Source organism: Vespula vulgaris, chromosome 1 (assembly GCF_905475345.1).
Source record: "Vespula vulgaris chromosome 1, iyVesVulg1.1, whole genome shotgun sequence".
NCBI lineage: Eukaryota > Metazoa > Arthropoda > Insecta > Hymenoptera > Vespidae > Vespula > Vespula vulgaris.
This window is the reverse complement of record NC_066586.1, coordinates 13,773,400-13,795,277: the sequence shown is the minus strand read 5'-3', so window position 1 is coordinate 13,795,277 and position 21,878 is coordinate 13,773,400. Positions and strand designations below refer to the sequence as shown.

The 21,878-nt window shown below is 40.1% G+C and overlaps 1 protein-coding gene across 3 annotated transcripts in view; it reads right to left on the bottom strand.

Annotated features, from left to right (window-relative positions):
• Positions 1-21,878, bottom strand: part of LOC127064187 (protein lozenge-like) — a 40,224-nt gene that overhangs the window by 3,872 nt on the left and 14,474 nt on the right. For all 3 annotated transcript variants that reach the window (XM_050994850.1, XM_050994859.1, XM_050994867.1), the window contains 2 exons: positions 21,677-21,790; positions 15,639-15,956 (listed from right to left, as the gene is read on the bottom strand). In XM_050994850.1, coding sequence (XP_050850807.1) covers positions 15,639-15,956; positions 21,677-21,790 — 432 coding nt within the window. The remainder of the gene's footprint in view (positions 1-15,638; positions 15,957-21,676; positions 21,791-21,878) is intronic.

The following is a 21,878-nucleotide window of genomic DNA, read 5'->3' as shown; positions in this document are numbered from 1 at the left end:
AAATAGATACGCAAAAGGAATAGATCGCATTATTATTAATAGTTGTAACATAGTTGTAATATATGTTTTTGAAAAATAATCTGAAATTATTTTCTTTTCCAACGATATAAATCGTTTGCACTTTATGTCAGTCTCCGACAAGACAATAAATACTTTTCAAACGTTAAACTTGTCTATATCGGACGGTAACGCATACGAGCGCGAGGTGATAATTATGGTCGGCTGATGGCATGCTCGCGAATGCGAATATTAAGTGACGAGGCGCACGCGAGTGGAGTAGACGATCCATCATCGATAGATCCTTCTGAATAAAGAGAATAGAACAGAATTTATCTCGTATTTCGATAAATCCATTCGTCAAGATATATATATATATATCCGAAAAAATTTCGAAAGTATTAATTAATTAATATATCGAATCGAAAAACTGAATTAAATAAATAAATCATTGAACATCGAAATAGAAGAGCAAATTGAGAAAATTGCTTATTGCGATTCGAAAAGAAAAAAAAAAAAACATAAAAAAAGAAAGAAAAATAATAGCATAATTTCAATCGTGTACCTTGCGAAACTTAATTTGTATTTATGATAAAATAAGAAAGATTGAAAAGACTGTGAAAAAGAAAGCGATGAATAGGTGAAAGATAATGATTAAAAAGAGAAGATTAGAAGAGAATTTTGACATACGACGACTAATATAAGTTAAAAGTCGAGGTCATGGCCAGTGTGGGTCCACCGAGGACGAAACTGTCGTTACGCCTACCGGCGGAAGGTCGAGGTCGTTTCGGAATTCTCAAAGGGGACCGCCATGGATAGAGTAGGGTAGGGGGCGTGCGGGTGATTACCGAAAATGGCCGTGTATTTGCCGCAATTACCGGAACAACGGTAACAAAACAAAGCCACACCAGCGTGCGCCGTTTTGGGGCGACCATCTGTTGTCGAACTGCCGATGGTCAATTCGTAATCTTCGATTTTGAAAATCTCCAACTAATAAAACTACGATACATTCTTTTGTCATTGGACAATAGTGATTATTATATAATAAAAATATTGTTTCGTGAAGAATCAAACGTATCGAATAAAAACCATGAACTTCCTGCCTAATCGCTATTATCTTTTGTTTGTCGTATAAACTGTAATATCGAACAACGAGATATTACAATAAAATCAACAAGTAGTAGAACTAACAACGAATTAATTCCGATATATTAAGACACCGATTGTCTTGATCATGTATGTATCTTGGAAAAAAAAGAAAAAGAATAAAATAATACGAAACGGAAGGAGAGAAGAAAGAAAGGAATTAATACAATTAATCGTATACACCTATCTAACAGAAAAAGTCATGGTAATTGTCAGAAGAAATCATGCGTTACAAGTAGAAAAAAGTAAACGATATTTATAAAAAAAAAAAAAAAAAAACAGAACCAATTATTTTGATCGATTGTCATAAATCTGATGTAAAAGGAAAGGAAAGAACAAAATTAACACATTAATCCCGTCGATTCCATCTTCGAGTTTTATCTGAAATATGATTTAAAAAAAAAGGAAAGAAAGAAAAAAAAAATAGAAACAAAATCGAAAAAATAAAAAGAAAGGAAAAGAAAGGAAAGAAAACGTACTCTTTCCGTCAAATATTCGTACAAAAAAAATTCTCACCTTGTCCGACAGAAACGGCAGTACGAAAAGTAGATAATTGAAAGAGAAGATTTCGAGAGAAGAATTGGATCGTTTTATGGAATGATCTTTCGATTCATTCAGAGAAGAGAAGAAGAGGAACAGACCGAAGGAAGCCTCCGTAGATCCGCTAACCAGCTGGAAGTCTCGGTCACGGCAATGGGCATCGGCGCAAGACGATCGATTCTCAACGGATTCTTTCGCATAGAGGTGTAAAGCCTCGTCGTTGATCCTGACCGAAGGAACGTACGAGTCCTGACCAAAGGAACTCCGACTTGTTTACTACTTCCCTCTTGCTCTCTCTCTCTCTCATGCTCTGTATCTATCTTTCTATCTCACTCTCTCTCTCTCCTCTCTCTTGCTCTCTTGCTCTCTTGCTCTCTTGCTCTGCGGGTGTGAAACCACAGTGAGGTGGTTTTGGTGCTTAGTCCCCCGACCAGCCATCTACTTAACGAACCGTCCATCGACCGCCGTCATTTCGTCGTTTCTCGGTTTCTCTCCCACCTAACACCCTCTCTCTCTCTCTCTTTCTTTCTCTTTCTCTTTCTCTTTCTCTTTCTCTCTTCCCCATCCTCCTCCAGAGCCTCCCCCCGTCTCCATACTTCAATCTCTCTCGTGCTAACAGCATCGTGTACGGTGGTGGTTCGATCGACCTCATCTTCGAGCTACCGACACTCGAGATCGTTCGTAGATCATCTTCCCGACGATCTTTCAGTTCCAAGAAGGATAATTCATATGGAGAGGATCTAATATGATCTACATATACGTATGTATATAGATATATATATATATATATATATATATATATATATATATATATATGAATACCCATATGGAAGATGAGATGCGAGATTTTATGAAGACAATCCGCGTTGCGAGATAAACAACCGATCGGTGTCTTCGACGTAAAGATTGCTGAGAGGAAGAGAAAGAAGAAGAGGAGTCGGAGGAAAAAGAGAAGGAGAAGGAGGAAGAAAAAGAAAAAGAAGAGGAATTCTTTAAGAAGGTAAGAGAAATCTTGTCTCCGACAGGATTGAAACGGAATTTAGAATATGAGTATGCGCGAGAGAAAGAGAGAGAGAGAGAGAGAGAGAAAAAGAGAGAAAGAGAGAAAGAGAGAGAGAGAGAGAAAGAGAGAAAGAGAGAGAGAGAAAGAGAGACAGAGAGAGAGAGAGAGAGAGAGAGAGAGATAAAGGACAACGAAGAGTACGAAAGCATAGGGCTTCGTTTCCCACCGAGATTGATGCTCGCTCGGTCGTGTAAGGTAAGTCGATATTGCGTCGTCTCGATATACTTGCTCAACACTCGCGCGTACGACGAGAGACAGAGAGAAAAAGATGGGAGAGAGAGAAAAAGAGAGAGAGAAGAGAGAGAGCAGAGAGAGAGAGAGAGAGCGGAAACCTGCATATTCAACGGTCGTAAAAGAGGAGAAGGAGAGAGAAAGAGAGAGAGAGAGAGAGAGAGAATAAGAGAGAGAAAAAGAAAGAGAAAGAGAGAGAGAGAAGTCTTATGCGAGCATACGAGCGCGCCCAGGAAACTCTTGCCTCCTTGCGTATCGCTTACCATCAACGATTTCTTCTTATACCGAGTATCCTGTCTCGAGGATAGTGTTTCTTCGTCGCAGAGACGACGGGATTACGACGGGGGAATGGGGGTAGGTACGTGGCTGTAAGTAAGTAGGTATCGGGCGCTACTTTTGCATCGTATGTAAATAAATAAGTAAGTAACTAAGTAAGTACAAGTACGTATGTATCTTGTATGCAGCTTACGTACGACTTACTTTCAAAGGTAAAAGACAACGAGGGACAAATAAAAATCAAATAATACTTCCTAAAATTGTCCTTGACACGTTTCCCATAATCCCAGCGTCGATTCCGTGCACCGAATAATTTTTGTTCCCACCACAAGAAGTAGATTCTACCTCGAAACCTCGAAGATCGTCTTCCTGCGTACAAATACCGCAGGATCGCAAAGTCCAAGTCTCTCGTCGTCGTCGTCGTCGTCGTCGTCGTCGTCGTCGTTGAAGAAGAAGAAGAAGAAGAAGAAGAAGAAGAAGAAGAAGAAGAAGAAGAAGAAGAAGAAGAAGAAGAAGAAGAAGAAGAAGAAGAAGAAGAAGAAGAAGAAGAAGAAGAAGAAGAAGAAGAAGAAGGAGAAGAAGACGAAGAAGGAAAAGGAAAGAAAAAGAAAAAGAAAGAAAATACGATCGAACGGTGGTTCGTCAAGTTTCAAACTCACAATACTCTTCGGTTCTTGATGACGGTTTCAATGACCATCGGCGAGTAATTTCGGTCATCCTGTTTGCATCCTCGCGTATCCTCCCTGTAAGCTTTCTTGGCGAAGTGTCTCTTTCTATCTCTCTTTCTCTCTTCCTCTATCTTCTTTTCTTTCTCTCTTATCCTTTCGAACAGGCGAACCCATTCGTCGGACCCATTCAACGAACAGACCCCACCGAATTTGTAAGGGAAGGAAATCTGTTTAGCGCAACGCTCGCCACAGGGCGTTGTGTTTCGCACGCACGAATCTCTCTCTCTCTCTTTCTTTATTTTTTTCTCTCTTTCTCTCTTGCTCTCTCTCTCTCTCTCTCTTTCTCTTCAAAGTAATTTGCGTCGAGGCTCGAACAATGCATCTCCTCTCTCTTTGCTTCGTGTTTAGGAGCCGAACGAACGGAGATCGACTTACATTTTTTTCTTCTTCTTTCTCTCTCTCTCTCTCTCTCTCTCTCTTTCTGTTTCTCTCCTTCTCTTTCTCTATCTTTCCCGCTTGATCTCTTCGTACCCCATTTACCATAAGCGTTTACCATCGTAGTCTTTTAACGGTCCCGAAAAAGATCTTTCTGGTGCTCTCTCCGCGCCTCTCATTCTCAAGACCACCCTCCCTCTCTCTCTTCTCTCTATCTCTCTCCCCACGAATCTCTCTCTACACCTCCAGCGATTTTAAAAATGAATGAAGAAGAGTCGCCGAGCATGAATGGACTCTGCTGGCCCTACTGCTGGCGTGTCCGGAAACACGAGAGGGCCCTTCTTTCTTTGCGTGACGTAGTAGTACGTTCTAACTCCTCGATCATCTACCGTTCCTCAGTCTTCCGAGGACCGAATTTGGACACGCGACTATTTTGTTTTCTAATTTGATTTGTTGTCGAACGGATGGTAACTCTGTAAGATCTCGAAGGAATACGAAAAGAAGAAAACGAGAGAGAGAGAGAGAGACACACATCGAGATTATTTGACATAATTTGGATCTTCGAAGAATTCTTGCAAAAGTGGGTGCCGAAAGGAAGCGAACGTTTCGTTTGCCTCACTCATTGTTAATCTTTTCATAAACTACTTTGTTACTAGATATATTGTAGATATAAAGCTCTCTCTCTCTCTCTTTCTCTCTCTCTCTCTCTCTCTATTTCTCTTTCTCTCTCTCTGATAAAATGAGTAATTGGTACGCAAGATGAAGGAATACGAATTTCGTGAAAATCTTGCATTGATTTCGCCAGTGAAATCTTTCGATGGAACAAGTGAAAAAGGTAAACGAAAAGAAAAAAGGGAGATTTACAAGGCCACGAGAGTGGACCGAGAAACGATTTGGCAAGATTATTGCAGCGAAAGCGATATAGATCGGTTAATCAATTGATCACGCTCCAAACGGACCGTCGAATAGCCGATCAATTAACAGGATCGGAGCAACGAAGAAAAAGAGAAAAGAAAAGAAAAGAAAAAAAAAACGAAGAAGGAGAGGAAGAAAAAGAAGTCCGAAAACGAACGGGTTCTTGCCAGAAACGAATTTATTCACTTGGAGAATTGCCTCGATTCGATCGATTCCGTTATTGTTTATCGATGAAGGAAAGAGGAAGAAAATTCGTCGTTTTGTTTTTGTCAATGAAGAACTTCACTTAATTTTTTTATTCTCAACTGATACACCTAACGATCATTTTCTTTTCGGTTTCTTCCTAACCCATTCGCATCTAGATGAAACCGATCTTCTTTAAATGATTCACCGGATACATGTGCTCTATGGCATTTTCGTTTCTAACGTCACATTTTCTCACGACTCGGCCAAATCATCCTCGGTTATACGTTCACGATAAATAGTTTGATTCGTCTGTAGAAAAAGAAGAAGAAGAAGAAGAAGAAGAAGAAGGAAAAGAAAACGAAGAAGAAGAAGAAGAAAAAGAAATAAAAGAAGAAAAGGTAACAGTTTACTCGTTTCTGATCTCAACTAATTCCTTTAATAAGGACAAGAAGGAGTCTCCAAAAGTGGTGATAATGTCGTGCGTCAAAAAGAAAGATGCGACGATAATGGGTGACTAAAATCATCAGCAGGTAAAATGAGATGATCTTAACGTCGATGGAAAGAGAAAGAGAAAGGAAGAGAGAGAGAGAGAGAGAGAGAAAGAGAGAGAAAGAGAGTGAATGTGAGTGAGAGAGAGAGAATTTGTGCTCTCTCGAGCGTGGATCACGTAACTGCCTCCTCCACCTCCTCCTCATCTTCCCACTCGTTTCTCTCTTTCTTTTACTCTCTATCTTCTTCTTCTTCTTCTTCTTCTTCTTCTTCTCTTCTTTTTTCTCTTTACTCCTCCTCTATCATCTCTCTATCTTTCTCTCTCTCTCTCTCTCTCTTTTTTCTCTTTCTTTCTCTCTCTTTTTTTCCGTCGACACGATCGAGTCGATGTACCCGGCACGATCTTACGAGTACAGGCATTTGGTGTACGAAAAAAGACCGAAAGAGAGCTTCCTCTCGATCCTAATTCGTCCATCGTGCTCGGTACTTCCGTTCGACGTTTCAGTGGTGCTCCTTAAATTCTTCCGAGCCGAAAATCTCGTGATCCTTTAGATGAGATTATGCTTGCTTGGTTTAAACCGAGGTCACGGATGATCGCCGAGGTCGAATGACGACGACGTTGGCGTTTCTGGAATTTCCTGCGTCGAGAGATCACCTGATATTTTTTATTCGGTAGAATTCGTTAAGATGTCAGAGGTAGAAGTAACAGAATTTATTACATTTATATTTTGATCGGACAATCGATGAACGACGATATTTTGCTGAAAAAAAAATATTCTCAAACATATCTCCTTCCTCTTCATTAATGTTTCAAAAATTCTCGAAGAATTAATTCTGTCTGTTTTTTTTTTTTTTTTTTATACCAAAATCTAATGTTTCTGTTAATTTTGATTCTTATTCTTGTAAAATCGAGGTACGATCTCGATCGATATGATTTATTTAAGAAACAAATATGTCCCTGAAACGTAGCGTTCGTCCATCTTGAAATATTCTTTATTCTAAAGTTACATCGCGTGTCGCGCTACTAGCAAAGCCAGAGTTCAGCTTCTCTCTCTCTCTCTCTCTCTCTCTCTCTCTCTCTCTCTAAGAAGCCCAGTATTCACATTATTCGTGAAAATGATCGCGAGAGAAATTATATGGGTAACATCTGTGCGTGCCGCGTAATCCTCATGTAAATGGCTCTCGCTACGTTCGAGAATGAAAGTTTTTGCATAATCGTAGGGTTCTCGATCGTCGTTTCACTCGGAGGGATACGGTGTTAGTATTGCTTAGAATTTACGAATCTAAGCGAATGGGGGGAATTCTTGAAAGTCTCTTAGCTCGTTAAGAAATAGTATGGTAATTCGTCGCGAGACCGAGCGTTTCCGCGAACGTCGACGATTACGAGGAATCGTGGCGGGACCTTTAAATCCCAAAGAGCCAACGTCATTTACGGTTTATAAGAAATAACGGAAAAGAAGTAACCGTAGGAATCGGTAATGAGACGCGAAGCTTTCCGTTCTGTTAACCTGTTAACCAGGGAAAACGAGTTAACTCGTCACGAAGATATTTAACTTCTCTTTGAATTAAAGAATAAATAAATTATATATTCCTTTACCTCTGTGATAAAAAAAAAACAAAAAAAAAAAAGAATCTCTTCTTTTTTTTACTATTCGATAATTTATTCCGAAACTTTCTATCCTCTTGGCATATTATTAATAATTAAAATAAATTTCATGCGCGTATGTTCAACGATACCAAAAGTTTTGCGACTAACTAGGTTAAAGTTAGAACTATCGATTTTGTTTTATTTATTTATTTATTTTCTCTCTCTTTCTTTCTCTCTTCCTTTCTCTCTCTCAATATATCTAGATACATACATACATACATATATATACATATTTGAATGATTATATATTTATATATTTATTATATATTTCTGAATTTTTCAAGATGGACGACCACCAAGTTCCAAAGACATTTATTTCGTATAAGTCATTTATTATATTATATATTATATATTTACTCTTTATCCTTCCTTGAATATTTTCTCGTCTTGACCACGAGACAATTTTCGCTTAGGACGCGTTGCACCTGACGACGAACGAGATTCCGTTAAGAGACTACTTCTTACCTATCTACGTAAGATCATCTTTTCCAGTTAAGATATTAGAAGATTACGGAGAAAATGATCTCGCAAATTCGAATGAGTTTCTACGTAGATTTGTGTTAATAATCGTTTCATTCGACGGACGACACGCACTACTGAATTTTTCAAGAAACACCTTTTATACGAATAAGGACGATTTTTCTCTCAAGATTTTCGATAGTTCTTTTTTTCTTTTTTTTTTTTTTCTTTTTACTTATGCTAAGAATGTCTCGCTAGGCTGACGACGACGAATACTTCGTAATCTCTTTTCCGCTTCGCTCGTTCGATTCGATTCTACAATTTCAATCGTCGACTCGGCCCGATCCTGATCGATTTGCACGAGAGATCATCCCTCGATCAGCATAAATCGATTCGTACGATCACAGATCCTTTATTGTTTATAATTTTCTTAACTATTTCCACAAATTTTTATTTCGTATAAAAATAATTTTGATAAGAGTATGTTCCTTTAAGAACAAGGTACAGTTCAATATGAGACATTTCAAGCTTCGACATTCTTAAATAATTTCATTCGATAAATAATTTTCATTTCGTTTCGTTCCTTAGAACGAATGAAATACTAATGAAATATTAATTCGTTTATACCGTCATCAAACTTTCAAGTCTTGTTACACTCGTTTATTATTATCTTGTAAATATGATTTCATTTTATCACCACAATATTAATCGTTGCACTGTGCATATCGTAATTAATAATATCATTATTTCATTATATCTATATTCAATATTATATTATTTAATTAATGATCTTATGCTTAAAGAAACTATAAAAAACTATGGATATGTAAATTCTATCGATTATAATACACTCTGAGCATAAGTAATACTCATATCAAAACTATTTCACGTTTTGAATCAATTTTTTGTTTATGCAAAAAATAATTGGATTATAAACGATCAATATAATAACTTATAAAATTATCGTGTTGTCGGGAAAGAGGGAAAAGAGAAAAGCTTGGGCATAAAATCGTTCGATTTAAGATTACTTAACGAAACGTTGTCACAAAGCGGAAATAAAATAGTGGAAAATCGAGTATCGGTCAAAGAAGTCCGAACGTTCGAAGTAACAGAATCCGAACGAACCCAATGGCTTGGAACCCTTCGAAATGGCCGTGGGAAAAGCGTGAATGCGTCCGAGGGAAGGGTTCGATTCGATCGAAGCAGCCTAACGCTTTGGATGTAACTCCTCATTGAGAGATAAAATTCGGATAGTACGAGAGTGCCTTCGCTCGTTGTCGAACGAAAGGAGAACAAAAAGCAAAAAAAAAAAAAAGCAAAAGCGGGACTTTTGCTGCGTACGCGGGAGGAGAAAATGTAACGAGGAAAATCTGATTCAAGGAAGCGAATCATTCTTATCGTTTCGCGCGATTAGAATGTAAACTTCCTCCTTTATGATCGGTTTCTTACGTACACGTTTCTCCCTCTCTCTTTCTCTCTCTCTCTCTCTCCATTTTTCGATGAATCTTAAGAAAGTAAAAAAAAAAAGAAAGAAAAAGAAGAAGAAAAAAGAGGACGAGATGATCGATGCGATTTGAGGAAAGAAAAGATTCGTACAGCAACCCAACCGCGGCGTCTGAATTGTTCGATCGAAAGAAAGAAAGGAATCGATAATAATAACAATAATAATAATAATAAAAAAAGAAAGAATGAGAGAGAGAGAGAGAGTGAAAGAAGGACGCTTCCGTTTATCCGGCGGACAAGTCTTTCGCAGGGGATCCTGCGGTAAACGTGTGTTATACACAGAAAGAAGGAATATATACGTTGGAGAAGAGCGGATAGGAGAACTGGAGGCCCTGTTTATTATCGCGGTCTGAGTTTAAGCGGTCGCCACGGGTTTCCTTAAGCCGTCCACCGAGTGCGTGCCTGATTGGACGGACACGAAGGATGTTGTACCCACCAGGATACGCGATAAACCGAAGGCCTGATAAACTTCAATGGTTATAGGCAGACTTTAGAGGGGGAGGCTTCAGGATTTCTGAAATTTCACTTTGAGGAAGGCGAAAACGTGAAATCGGGATTCTCTTCCGTCTCGATCTTCGTTCTGACGCGGATCCTTGAAATGATTTATAGAAGGATCTTTTGCAAGAGAAGAAGAAGAAGAAGAAGAGGTGGTGGAAGTGTCCTGGTAGATGTGGTAGAAGAAAAGAGGGTAAGTTATTATTTGTATGAAGCGTTTCGATTGGTCCGTGCATGGTATTATATTACATATATATATATATATATATATATAGAGAGAGAGAGAAACATATACATACACACGCACACACGCATATGTATATACGTTAAAACATGTTACACGGTATGCTAAATAAAGTACAGTAGGAGAAGCAGCAACGACAACGCTCGTGGCTGTCTACGACGATGGTGCCGGCGGATTTACGAGTTTAATTAAGTTCTGCGGTCGCGTTCGTCATTTTAGCAGGCATCGAAGACTCGTTTGCGACGGCCCGTAGGTACTGAACTTCCGTTATTTTTCTTCGTTTTCTCCTTTTTTTTTTGTTTCTTATCTTTCTTTTCCTTTTTTTTCTTCTTCTTTTCTTTCCTTCTTTCGTTTTCTCTCGATTCTCAGAGCTCAGGGAGATATACGCAAAATCGCGAGAGAAAGAAATTTTCGCGGATTAGGCGAGTGTTAGTTCACAGAGTCCTTTACCAAAGAAATAACGCGAAAGAAGACGTGGAGTAATATCGTATCTAACGCGACATTTGAACGTAACTACTTCGAGATTGAAAACGAAGGATAACCTTCTCATTTATTTTTTATTTTTATTATTATTTTTTTTTTGTTACTGTCTTTTTCTCTTGTGTTTTTCTTTTTTCGGAGGTGAAATCACTAATTATTCTTTGGCATTCGATAATATCGTAAGTATTCGAGAGTATACACGTTAATAAGCTCGCGATAAAACATGATAGGGGTTGTCGTGTCACGAGGGTGAGTCGCGATAGGAGTGTGTGTGACACTTTCCTAATTGCCTCGCAACTTGGCACCCTTTAAGAAAGGCAACCCTTAACCACCCGTTCCTCCTACTTGCCGTCACTTGGGATTTCCTCGATCTTCCGGATATGTTCGAAACAGTCAAGAGAAAGAGAGACAGAGAGAGAGAGAGAGAGAGAGAGAGAGAGAGAGAGAGAGAGAGAGAGAGAGAGAGAGAGAGAGATCGTTTAACGAGCAAGCAATATAGAAATTTAAAGAGTTATGAAGACCTCACTTTTCTCGTTCCTCCTCGAAAAGAGATCGTCTTTCGTTCTTTCTCACTCACTCATTGGAAAGTCTAAAACCACGTTGTGTTGCAGGAAGAAGTAATAATCCTGTACAAGCGTGCACTTGGTTTCCATTAAGGGCCGTGCACGCGCATCGGCGTAACATTTCAAGGATAAGGATCCTTGAGCGAGTCTGAGTGCGGGACAATCAGTAGGTAGAAAAAATGTTCGTTGAAGGAAAGCTAGCCGCATTCCTGGTTATGGCTACCGAGGCACGTGGGAATCGCTAAATCGGTCCTCGAGTGAGCTATCTCTTTCTCTCTCTCTCTCTCTTTCTCTCTCTCTTCTCTCTTTTTCTATCATCCTTTCAACCCCTTCAACGATTTTCTTCCTTTTCGTCTCCCTTGGTAAATAGGTAAAGAGTCTTGCGATCTCTCTTTGTCTTCTCTCTCTCTCTCTCTCTCTCTTTTTCTCTCTTTCTTTTTCTCTTCTTAACAGATTGAATAGTCGAGCGTACTCTCATCGCGCGTTCTCTTTCCTACAGATTTAACATCATTTCAAGAAACGAACATCTCGAAATAAATTGTACTCTCTTGTACATTGTATGTATGTATATATATATATATATATATAAAGGAAAAGAAAATATGAGGTATCAATAGCAGCATTAAATATTTTCCTAAGGAGATAAAGAAGTTAAATCTCTGTAGTCTTACTTTTTTCTTCATTGTTAGTTAACCGAGAACATCAAACGAGAAAGAGAGATAGATAGAGAATGTCTGTTCCTTTTCTTTTGTCCATCTTCTCTTCCTGTTTTCTTTTTTCTTTTTTATACTGGCTATAAAGTACATCTCTCCTTCTAAATTCTTTTGTACATACACACGCATGCACGCACGCACACACATAATCATAAACAAAGGTGAACGAAGAGAAGTGAAGAGAGAGAGAGAGAGAGAGAGAGAGAGAGAGAAAGGAAACAAGAGTGGCTCTCTTATACGGACGTAGACGTGAAGGTAGACAGAAGGAGTCGGAACAGAATATACAATCAGTGTGATTGTTTGACACCCCATAATCAGCGTCCTTACCCCTACCACTGTAGTCCAACGCGGCTTCTCTCTTTTCGCGTTACCCTCCCTCTCTCTCTCTCTCTCTCTTTCTCTCTGTCTCTCTCTATCTCTGTCTCTTTCTCTTTCTCTGTACACCTTTCATCTTCCGTCTCTTCTTCGGTAGTACAAACTACCAAAGGCACTCTCTCTCTCTCTCTCTCTCTTTCTCTCTCTCTATCTATCTCTCTTTTTTCATCTTTTATCTTCCTCCACTCTCTCCGTATCTCACCACCTCAGGCTGTGAGGCCGCTGCCACTGGCAAAGCCTCATTACCCCGATCACGACTGGAGATGAGACTCGAGAGAAGAGAGAAACGGACACGGTTATATTATAAGAGACAGGAATAATGCTTGCTTCCTCTTTTTTCATCACCCGAGGACCTTCCGTTCGAGGTCTCTTCCAACTCTTTCAACGATTTACAAAGACGATGTCTCTCTTCGATTCTTCTTTGCTTTAGAGAAGAATAATAAAAATTATATACCCACACGATAGAATTTCAAATGATTTATCTGGATGTTTTTGGATGAAACTTTTCAAAAGAACGATGATGTCTATCGATGAGATTGCAAAGGGTTCGATGTATAGTGTAGCGTGCAATCAGGTAAAGAGAAGAAGAAGAAGAAGAAGAAGAAGAAGAGGAGGCTTCGATTCAGAGGCTTACGATGTCTGGTATCGCAAACGAAGCGAGCACAAGACAAAAGGAGAAGGTTGCGAGGAGAGAAGGGCAAAAACAACATGGATCGAGCACTCGATCGCTTCTCGATCGACCGATCGATCCCTGGTATTACGCAGATGTGCGCGTGAGTCGTACGTGAGGAGCCCGATCATGTACCAACCATTTTCTCTCTCTTTCTCTCTCTCTCTCTCTCTCTCTCTCTCTCTCCCTCTCTCTCGAATGCCTGTTCGAATCGGTGGGGTAACGAAAGACGAACGTGCTGAGACGACTCTCTCTCTCTCTCTTTTCTTTTTTTTCTCTCTCTTCCTCTCTCTCTCTTTCTAAAGTGTTTCCAAGAGAAAGAAGAAGGGAATAAGAGAAAGAAAATTGGATCCACCGACGCTCGCTCGATCATTTTGCACTACGCTTCTCGAAGCGTACGTGCTTCGACGATTCAACAGCAGCTACTCGTCGTTCAAAAGTGTACCTACAACATCGAGAAAGAAAGAAAAGATGAATGGAACGAGAATTTCAAACAAAACATCGACCTCGAAATATATATTCTCCCTTTCGATCGTACGTTTCCACGCGGTTTTTCTTTTCTTTCCTTTTTTTCTTCTTCCTTCCTCTTCTTTTTTCTTTTTCCTTGGATTCATTCTTTTGGAGTTTTTGAACGAGGTCAAAACTAAAGGCTGGGATAAACGAGCTAATTAGAAACGGTGGTGGCCGACGACCTAGGAAGGTGACGTGGGTGAAGTCAAGTTGTTGGCCCGGAAGGTGCTGATCGACGAAGAAAGAACGACAGAGAGAGAGAGAGAGAGAGAGAGAGAGAGAGAGAGACAGAGAGAGACAGACAGAGAGAGACCAAGAGAGAGAGAGAGAGAGAGAGAGAGAGAGAGAGAGAGAGAAGAGATGCGGAGGAGGAGATGAAGGAAGAGGAGGAGGAAGAGGAGGAGGTGGAGGAGGAGGAGGAGGAGGAGGAGGAGATTAGGGCAAAGAGAAACCGCAACGTAGCTTCAAAGAGGTCTCGCCAGCAGAAGCGCGTCTACTTAACTTTGATCAGGTCGAGACCGCTGATCCGAGACGAGCAACGTAGAAAATAAAGTGCCTGAGTTGGCCTGATCCAGCTGCCTTTTTGCATCCCGAATTATATTACGAACTCGTGATATCGAGCTGTCCAATGATCCATCTACGAATCACTTTATCTTCTTGATAAATCTCGATGTAATCTTGTGATAACGATAAACATAATAAATATTGTAACAAGAATTATCGATTAATTACTGCAGTAATATTTTCAAAGAAAATAAGAGATGGAAGAAGAATAAAACTTCGTTGGAGGTCTCTTTGACGTCTGACTCGTCGTTCTCTTCTTTCCTTCCTTCCCTCCCTCCCTCACCCCTCTTCCTTCCTTCCTTCCTTCTATTTTTCCTTTTCTTTCGCGAAATCTTGTTGCTATTAGCTACCGTGTTTCCGGTTAAATTTCTTAGTAAATGACTGTACAAATTACAATCGTCATCGTCCGTTTTTTTTTTAAACGAATCGACTTGGATCAAAAAATTCAACGTAGGGTGATGATCGATCGATTTGAAAATATTTTACTGTTCGTTTGTCGTTCGTTCAGCGTTCTTAACTATATTTTAGCAGAGAGAGAAAGAGAGAGAGAGAGAGAGAGAGAGAGAGAGAGAGAGAGAGAGAGAGAAAGAGAAAGAGAGAGTCCAATGATCAAGACGATCCGTGGAAAGGACACTTTTGCCTCGTGCTAGAGAGACGCAATGGTGAATCCGAGTGGGCCGGAGAGATCGAAGAGAGGGTAGAAGAGAAAAAGAGAGAGAAGAGAAAAAAGAAAGAAAGAGAGAAAGAGATGGAAACGGCAGGTTGAATGTCGTTATTACGTTGAATTAGAGGGTGCAGAGCCGGAACGAGGTATGAAACTATTACCTCGCGAAACGGCGGACCTCTCCCTCCTCCCGGCCCCTCATTACCTCCTCTCTCTCTCTCTCTCTTTCTCTCTTTCTCTCTCTTTCTGTTTCTCTCTTTCTTTTAGCAACGGACATTCCCCCACCTTGGCAAGGGCTGGTGGTGCTGGTGGGTGGGTTTAGTGCGTAGTTTCGAGCTGTTCCACGAGCCACGAGGATGCTTGTCGAGAAGAAGGGAGACTGAGAGATAGGAAAATTATGATATACCGTTGAGAACGAACATCCATCATGGACAAACGTCCGTCGCTTCGTTCGAAAGCTTAGAATAGTTTTGACTATTCCTCAAACTTTTCAATATCGTCGTATCCGTTTAACGAGTACTTCTTTTCTTATTATGGTTGTATTACGAAAAGAGAAATTGATTTTGAATGATCAAGTAGGGATGAGAGAGGAGGGAAGGGGAAGAAAAAAGTCTAATCGATGAACATAATGAAAGTTTCGTAGTCAACGATTCGCAAGTTGTATCACGGGAGAATGATTATAGCTATTAGGCAAGATATCTTGATGATACGTGTTCTTCTTCGACGCACGCGTCGTGAAAGACAGATAAGGTACGAGACCAAAGGGTGATCGTTAGTTGATCGATAGGAAGAAGTAGGACTTACCACCGTGTTGAGGACTATGCTTGTAGCAATCCTGATGAGCAGTACTAGAGGAACCTCCTCCGGTAGCTCCGAGGTGTGTACTGGAAGCGGGCGATGCGGTTGGGTCGGTGTTGTTGGGGTTGGAACAGGCACCGCTAACCGAATTCGCGGTGACGTTGCTGCCAGTCTGCTGTTCGTGTAAGTGACTGCTGTGATGATGGTGATGCTTATTCCTCCTGTACGACTCCAGTTCTCGTAGGTGGGAGGTGAACGAGCTTGGGGCATCCAAGAATGGTCTCTGACCCAAACCAAGAGCTCGAAATTGTTGATGTTGTTGTCCTGAAATAACGAGGATCGAATTGATCGATTTATCCTACGATATCTTTCCTTGTAGAAATATCAATTGGAACAATCGTACGTTTTAATTATCAATCGTCGCATATAATAAGTCCGACGTTGTCGATTAAAAAGATTTATTCGCTTTATTATTCGCTGTATCTTTTGCTGCTCGAATTAATCTATCACTGATTACCGAAATGAAGTACCACGGGTCGTCGTATCGACAGAAGAGAGAGACAGAGACAGAGAGAGAGAGAGAGAGAGAGAGAGAGAGAGAGAGATGGAGAGAGAGAGGAAGATGTTTGTGTAATTAAGCTCGCAGAGTGGGATAATTAAGAAACTCGAGTGGTCCGTATCTCGATTGACTTCAATAGCATTCCGTGCATTCCGTCCATTCGTGAACCGACAGAATCCGGATCCAAGTATCGCGGCATCTACGCGGTAGATCGCCGATAGGTTAATCCGCTGTTGTAGTGAAGCGAGTTTATCGTCGAAGCCCACAATGCATGCGCGGTATCGAACGATTACCCTCAAAGACGGATAGCGGATTCGTATCACTGTAACTCGATAGAGAACTTGCCTGTTATGGTATGTCTCTATCTATCTAGCTATCTATCTATTCCGAAATATCTATCAATCTTTCTGTTTTCTCGATCGTGATACACGTTTGCTTGTTATTTGGAAAATAAAAGGGTTACGTTTGGAGAAAAGAAAAGAGAAGAAAAGAAAAGAAAAGAAAAGAAAAGAAAAGAAAAGAAACGAAAAGAAAAGAAAAAATGAAAGAATAAAAAAAGTAAAAAGGGAAAAAAGAAAAGGAGGAAGCTCGGACAAATTATATTCGGTCAGGTAAGGAAAAAAGAAAGAAAGGAGAAGAGTAAGAGAGAGAAACACCTCTTCGAAAAGAAAGGAGGGATGAACGACAAATAAAGTTTGACCACAAACTACACGAAATCGTTGCAAAGACACAGATGGTCGAGCCTTCGATGGTTCACCAATCGAAGACTATGAGATTATTCGAATAAATCGTGTGTCCTTGCCTTAACCTTCGCGAATTAATCATAAATAATAATAACAATAATATAATAATAATAATAATAATATTAATAATAAAATTATTTGCTTACATAATGCACTTACTAGTCTTTTTACAATGATCGATCATGGTACGAATAAACCTATAGAATTTTGCAAACCCGTTGGAAATTTTAACGTTGTGTTCGTACGTCCTGGAGGCTGGACTCGTTACATGAATTCTTATCGGAACACGCCAATGGATACGTTGCGTGTAATTGATAAGGCTTTTTACTTCATCCGTGCGTTTTCTTCGACGCCCCGTCGCAGAGGCGGTTATCAGTTAACGTTCGTATCGTATCTACGAGCTAGAGGAGGATAATGGGAACTAACGAATCGTTCTCTTCGTTTTTAAGAGACCAGAAAGAGAGAGAGAGAGAGAGAGAGAGAGAGAGAGAGAGAGAGAGAGAAAGAGAGACAGAGAAAGACAGAGAGAGAAAGAAAGAGTAGTTGAAAACATAAAAGCTGAAGACCGAAAGGAGAGAGAGAGAGATAGAGAGATAGACAGAGATAGATGAAAAGTTTCTTGTAATTTGGAATAAATAAGAAAATTGATACGATACACCTTGAAACGATAGATTTGTAGAGAGAAACGAAGAGAGATAGAAAGAGAGAGAGAAAGAGAGAGAAAGAAAGAGAGAAAGAGAGAGAGAGAGAGAGAAAAGAAAGCAAGAGGGAATAATTCCAATCTCTAAAAGCACGAGTAGTGGACTTATCTAATCAAAGTGTGGCGGTCCCGGTGGACGGAAATAGCGCGGCTTTTTCCTCCTCTCTAATAAACAGGCCCCTCCGCCCCTCCGCCCCTCCGCGTCTTACGTCCTTCTTGACACTAGGGGTCTGCGACTGGCACGAATATTGCGAGGATCTCGATTCGAATTTCTTTTTCTTCCCGTTAAAAGTTTCTAGACGAGACATATTGAAAATTCTATCATCATCATCATCATCATCATCATCGAAGAAGATATATTTAACGTTCCTAACATAGATTGCATTTAAATATTCTATCAAGAATTTCTTCAGATTCTCGATTCTCGGGAATATAACGATTTGGTGAATCACGATACACAACGAACGAGATCTATATATCTATACATACCTATACGTACGATATATCTATATTTGTTCCTTTTTCTTTCGATAGCATATATATATATATTATATATATATATATATAAAAGTCGGAAAATAAAATGTAGATATGTATTTGTTTGTATTATTTTGTTTTGTGTATTTGACGTCGGCGACCGACCGACCGTCGGGAGGGATAGAGCGATCGATATCGTTGAAAATTCATCGACAATTAGATATCACGGGGGTATTCCTTTTCTATCAAAGCCAGTAATGATTTCGCGGGACCCAGAGACCCTGGGATATGCCCATGCTAATCGACGATATTCCAAACGCGGAGCAATTACCAACGAAGCAAATTCAATTTCGACCTTTGACTGACAGCATCTGTCCATCGATATTGTTTCGGTCGGGAACATTTCGATGATTTTGGACCACGGGTGACGGCTGGCGGCCACTTTGTTTCGCGAGAGCGACCTCTCTCTCTCTCTCTCTCTCTCTCGCTCTCTCCTTCTCTTTCTCTCTTTCATTCCCTCTCTTCTCTTTCTCGAAATATCAATTTGAACTCTATTCTGCTTTACGCTGTTCGATCGAACCTCTCTCGCGAACGCGCACGTTTGATCCGAACTGGAACTAGATCAAAGAGGACGCGAGCTTGGCCGGACGATAAAAGTTCGCTTGACAAGTTCGCCTCGCTGATTCGCCACGATGCTCCCGACGGGAAATTCATTTGTTGTTTTACGATCACCTATATATCTCTCTCTTTTTCTCTTTGTCTCTGTCTCTCTTTTTCTTTATATAGAAATATACATAATTAAACGATGTATTAATGAGACATTGACAAGAGAAAAATCGAATCGAATCGAGTAATTTTTTTCATTGCTGTCACTCGATTCGAGAGAAGAAAACGTCGAAGTCACTAAGTACGATGAATATTGATGAAACTCGTTAAACAGGTCTAAAAAGTAAGAGTACGGAACGTTGATAATAATCCTACCGACTCGGTAGTTTCATCCCTCCTCGATCGACCTCATTTCGCACGATTACAACCCCTCCGATTCGCATTTCCACGTGATGCCGAGCGACGAATTACAGAAATTGCTCGATTACCGTCGGTGGCCTACCGGTGAAGTGGAACGAGGACGGCGTGCTATAGGTTGAGGAGGGGTGAAAGAGGTAACGGTGGGCCGAGGGAGGAAAGAGGGTATAGGATGTAGGGAGAGGGAGAGGACGATTTTCGCTTAACAAAAAGCTCGCGATTATCCGTGTAATAATGAGGAACGGCAGGTGTCTGCGGGGCGTCCAAAGCATTGTCTCGTTGCCGCGTTTAGAGTGAGAGTGAATGAGAGGGAAAGAGAGAGGACAATGAAACTCGGCTCGGTCCTCGCATTTCGCCCGACGGCCCGTCGATGCCTCCACGAGCTTCTACGTATACTATACTAATACGTGTATATATTTAGATATATATATATATTTATATTTATATGTGTATATATATATATATATCTGTGTATGTATGTACGTATATACATGTTTCTTTCGCATAGATCGTCCATACGGTGCGTGCCGTCCAAACAACACGCTATCCTTGACAACCCCATATATGCAATATGTCGTCGTGCGTGGCCAAACTTTCTGAGGGCTGCTCGCGCTTAGTTTCGCTTCTCCACGCGACACGCTTTTTCTTTTTCTTCCTCCTTCTCTTCTTGTTCTTCTTCTTGTTCTTCTAGTTCTTCTTGTTCTTGTTCTTTTCCTTATTCTTCTACGGTCTCTTCCTCTTCTTCCTGTATTTTTCTTTTGTCTTTCTTCCTTTCTTCTTCTTGTTTTTCAAACGATTCCTCGAAGGTGTCAGTAGGAAGGCTACGTTCGTTGTTCCCTTATTTCTAGTTTTTTCTTCTTTCTTTCCTTTTTCTCTTTCTATCGACTCCCTTTCAAAGGGATGATAATGATATGGTACTTTCATTTTCGAAAATAAGATCCTGAAGTTCTTTACGCAACGGTTCGTTCGTTCGTTTTATACTTTGATATTTTGTTAAGTTATCGTTAAACGAGAGATTCAGTAATTGTTTTACGACTTTCTCTCTCTCTCTCTCTCTCTCTCTTTTTTCTTTTTTCTTTTTTTTCCTTTTTTTTTTACAGAAAATTTTATATATGAATCCACGGACGCCCTTTATAAAGTTGCGTACAGCTTAAAAATATATTTACCGTGCGGTCACTAATGAAGCGTAAACTGTTAAATGCCGAGCGAGGAATTCTGACAAATACATCATTGCACGCGCTTGCTCGTTCGTACTGCGTTGCGTCGCACGAATATCCGTATAACCTGTCGCACGTCAGTTCGCTATTTTGAAACACGGAATGGAAATGTTCATTGTTTTCGCTCACGGTTTGGATATGGATTTAATTATTTAATCGAAGTTAATTAATTTTATATTAATTTCTGACAAGAGCGGACATCGATATGTAAACGTGGCTCGTTACGAGGCATCCTACGTCGACACTTTTAATCAATGTACATACAACCCCATTCATTGTGGGTAAATGACCGATACGATACGAACCAGAATCCAGTGGGATCATTGATCGTTTCGAGAAAAAAGAATTAAAAAATAAAAAAGAAATTAAAAAATTGAAAAACATGAAATATTTTGTTTACTATTAATCCACTTATCCTATGTGAAGCAACGATGATCTTAAAACACGAATCTCTTAGTACGCGCGTACATATGTAGTACATGCACAGTAGTCTAATCCCTTTCAAAATAATACCGAGCGATAACTGAAAAATTGGCGAATAAGCGGAATCAATCAAACGGAGCATTTTGAAAAAAAAAAGGAAAAAAGAAAAAAAAAAAAGAAAAAAGAAGCAAAAAAAAATTACTCGCGAGTCCAGCGAGCACGCATTGCCCTACGCCCATCAATACTTTATCCAACAAATGCGAATCGTCCGCAAAAACCTGCCCGTACTCCGCGGTCGATTCCGCAGCGGCTATTAATCTGATATCGAAATAACGATCCCCTTTTTTTTTTATATATACGGATACATGCACACACCGTGTAGGTGTAGAAAGAATGAGAGAGAGACAGATAGATAGATAGATAGATAGATAGATAGATAGATAGATAGATAGATAGATGGATAGATGGATAGATGGATAGATGGATAGAAAGAAAGAGGGAGAAAGAGACAGAAATACATCCAAAAATAACTGGCCCATTTTAACAAAAAGAAGTCGTTGTTCCTAATCGCCGTAAACGTTCGAGTTTTCTCGCACGAAAATTCGTCGAACGGAAAAATATCGGTCCCGTCGCCGTGCGACGTACGTTGAATAGCAAAACCAAAACACGCATACGCAGAAGAGTTAACATAGCTCGGCCACTGCATCATCGTGCACCATCTGCTCGGTAATGACGCCGCTATTACCGCGTATAGGGACTTTCGGTGAATTATCGATACATTTTCTGGGGATGCTGGACTAGTAGCAGCCGGTCATCCCATTAGATGGATCTGATCGTGGCGCGTAACGGCACGTTATCGCGAACTATGTGTGCCACGCGAGGACGTAAACTTTTCTACTTACTCGTTTTCGAACGTGGCTCTCTCGGTCCATCGACGGTCACCTTGATCGCTCTGGTATAGGTTGCTACCTGAGGTGGACTCGTCGAAACGGTTATCGTGATGCTAAAGCTCTTTCCTGTGACAAAAATGATAAAAAGAAAAGAAGAAATCGTTTAGTTACGAAATCGTTTAGTTCGTATTATCGTTCATCTTAGATTACGTTA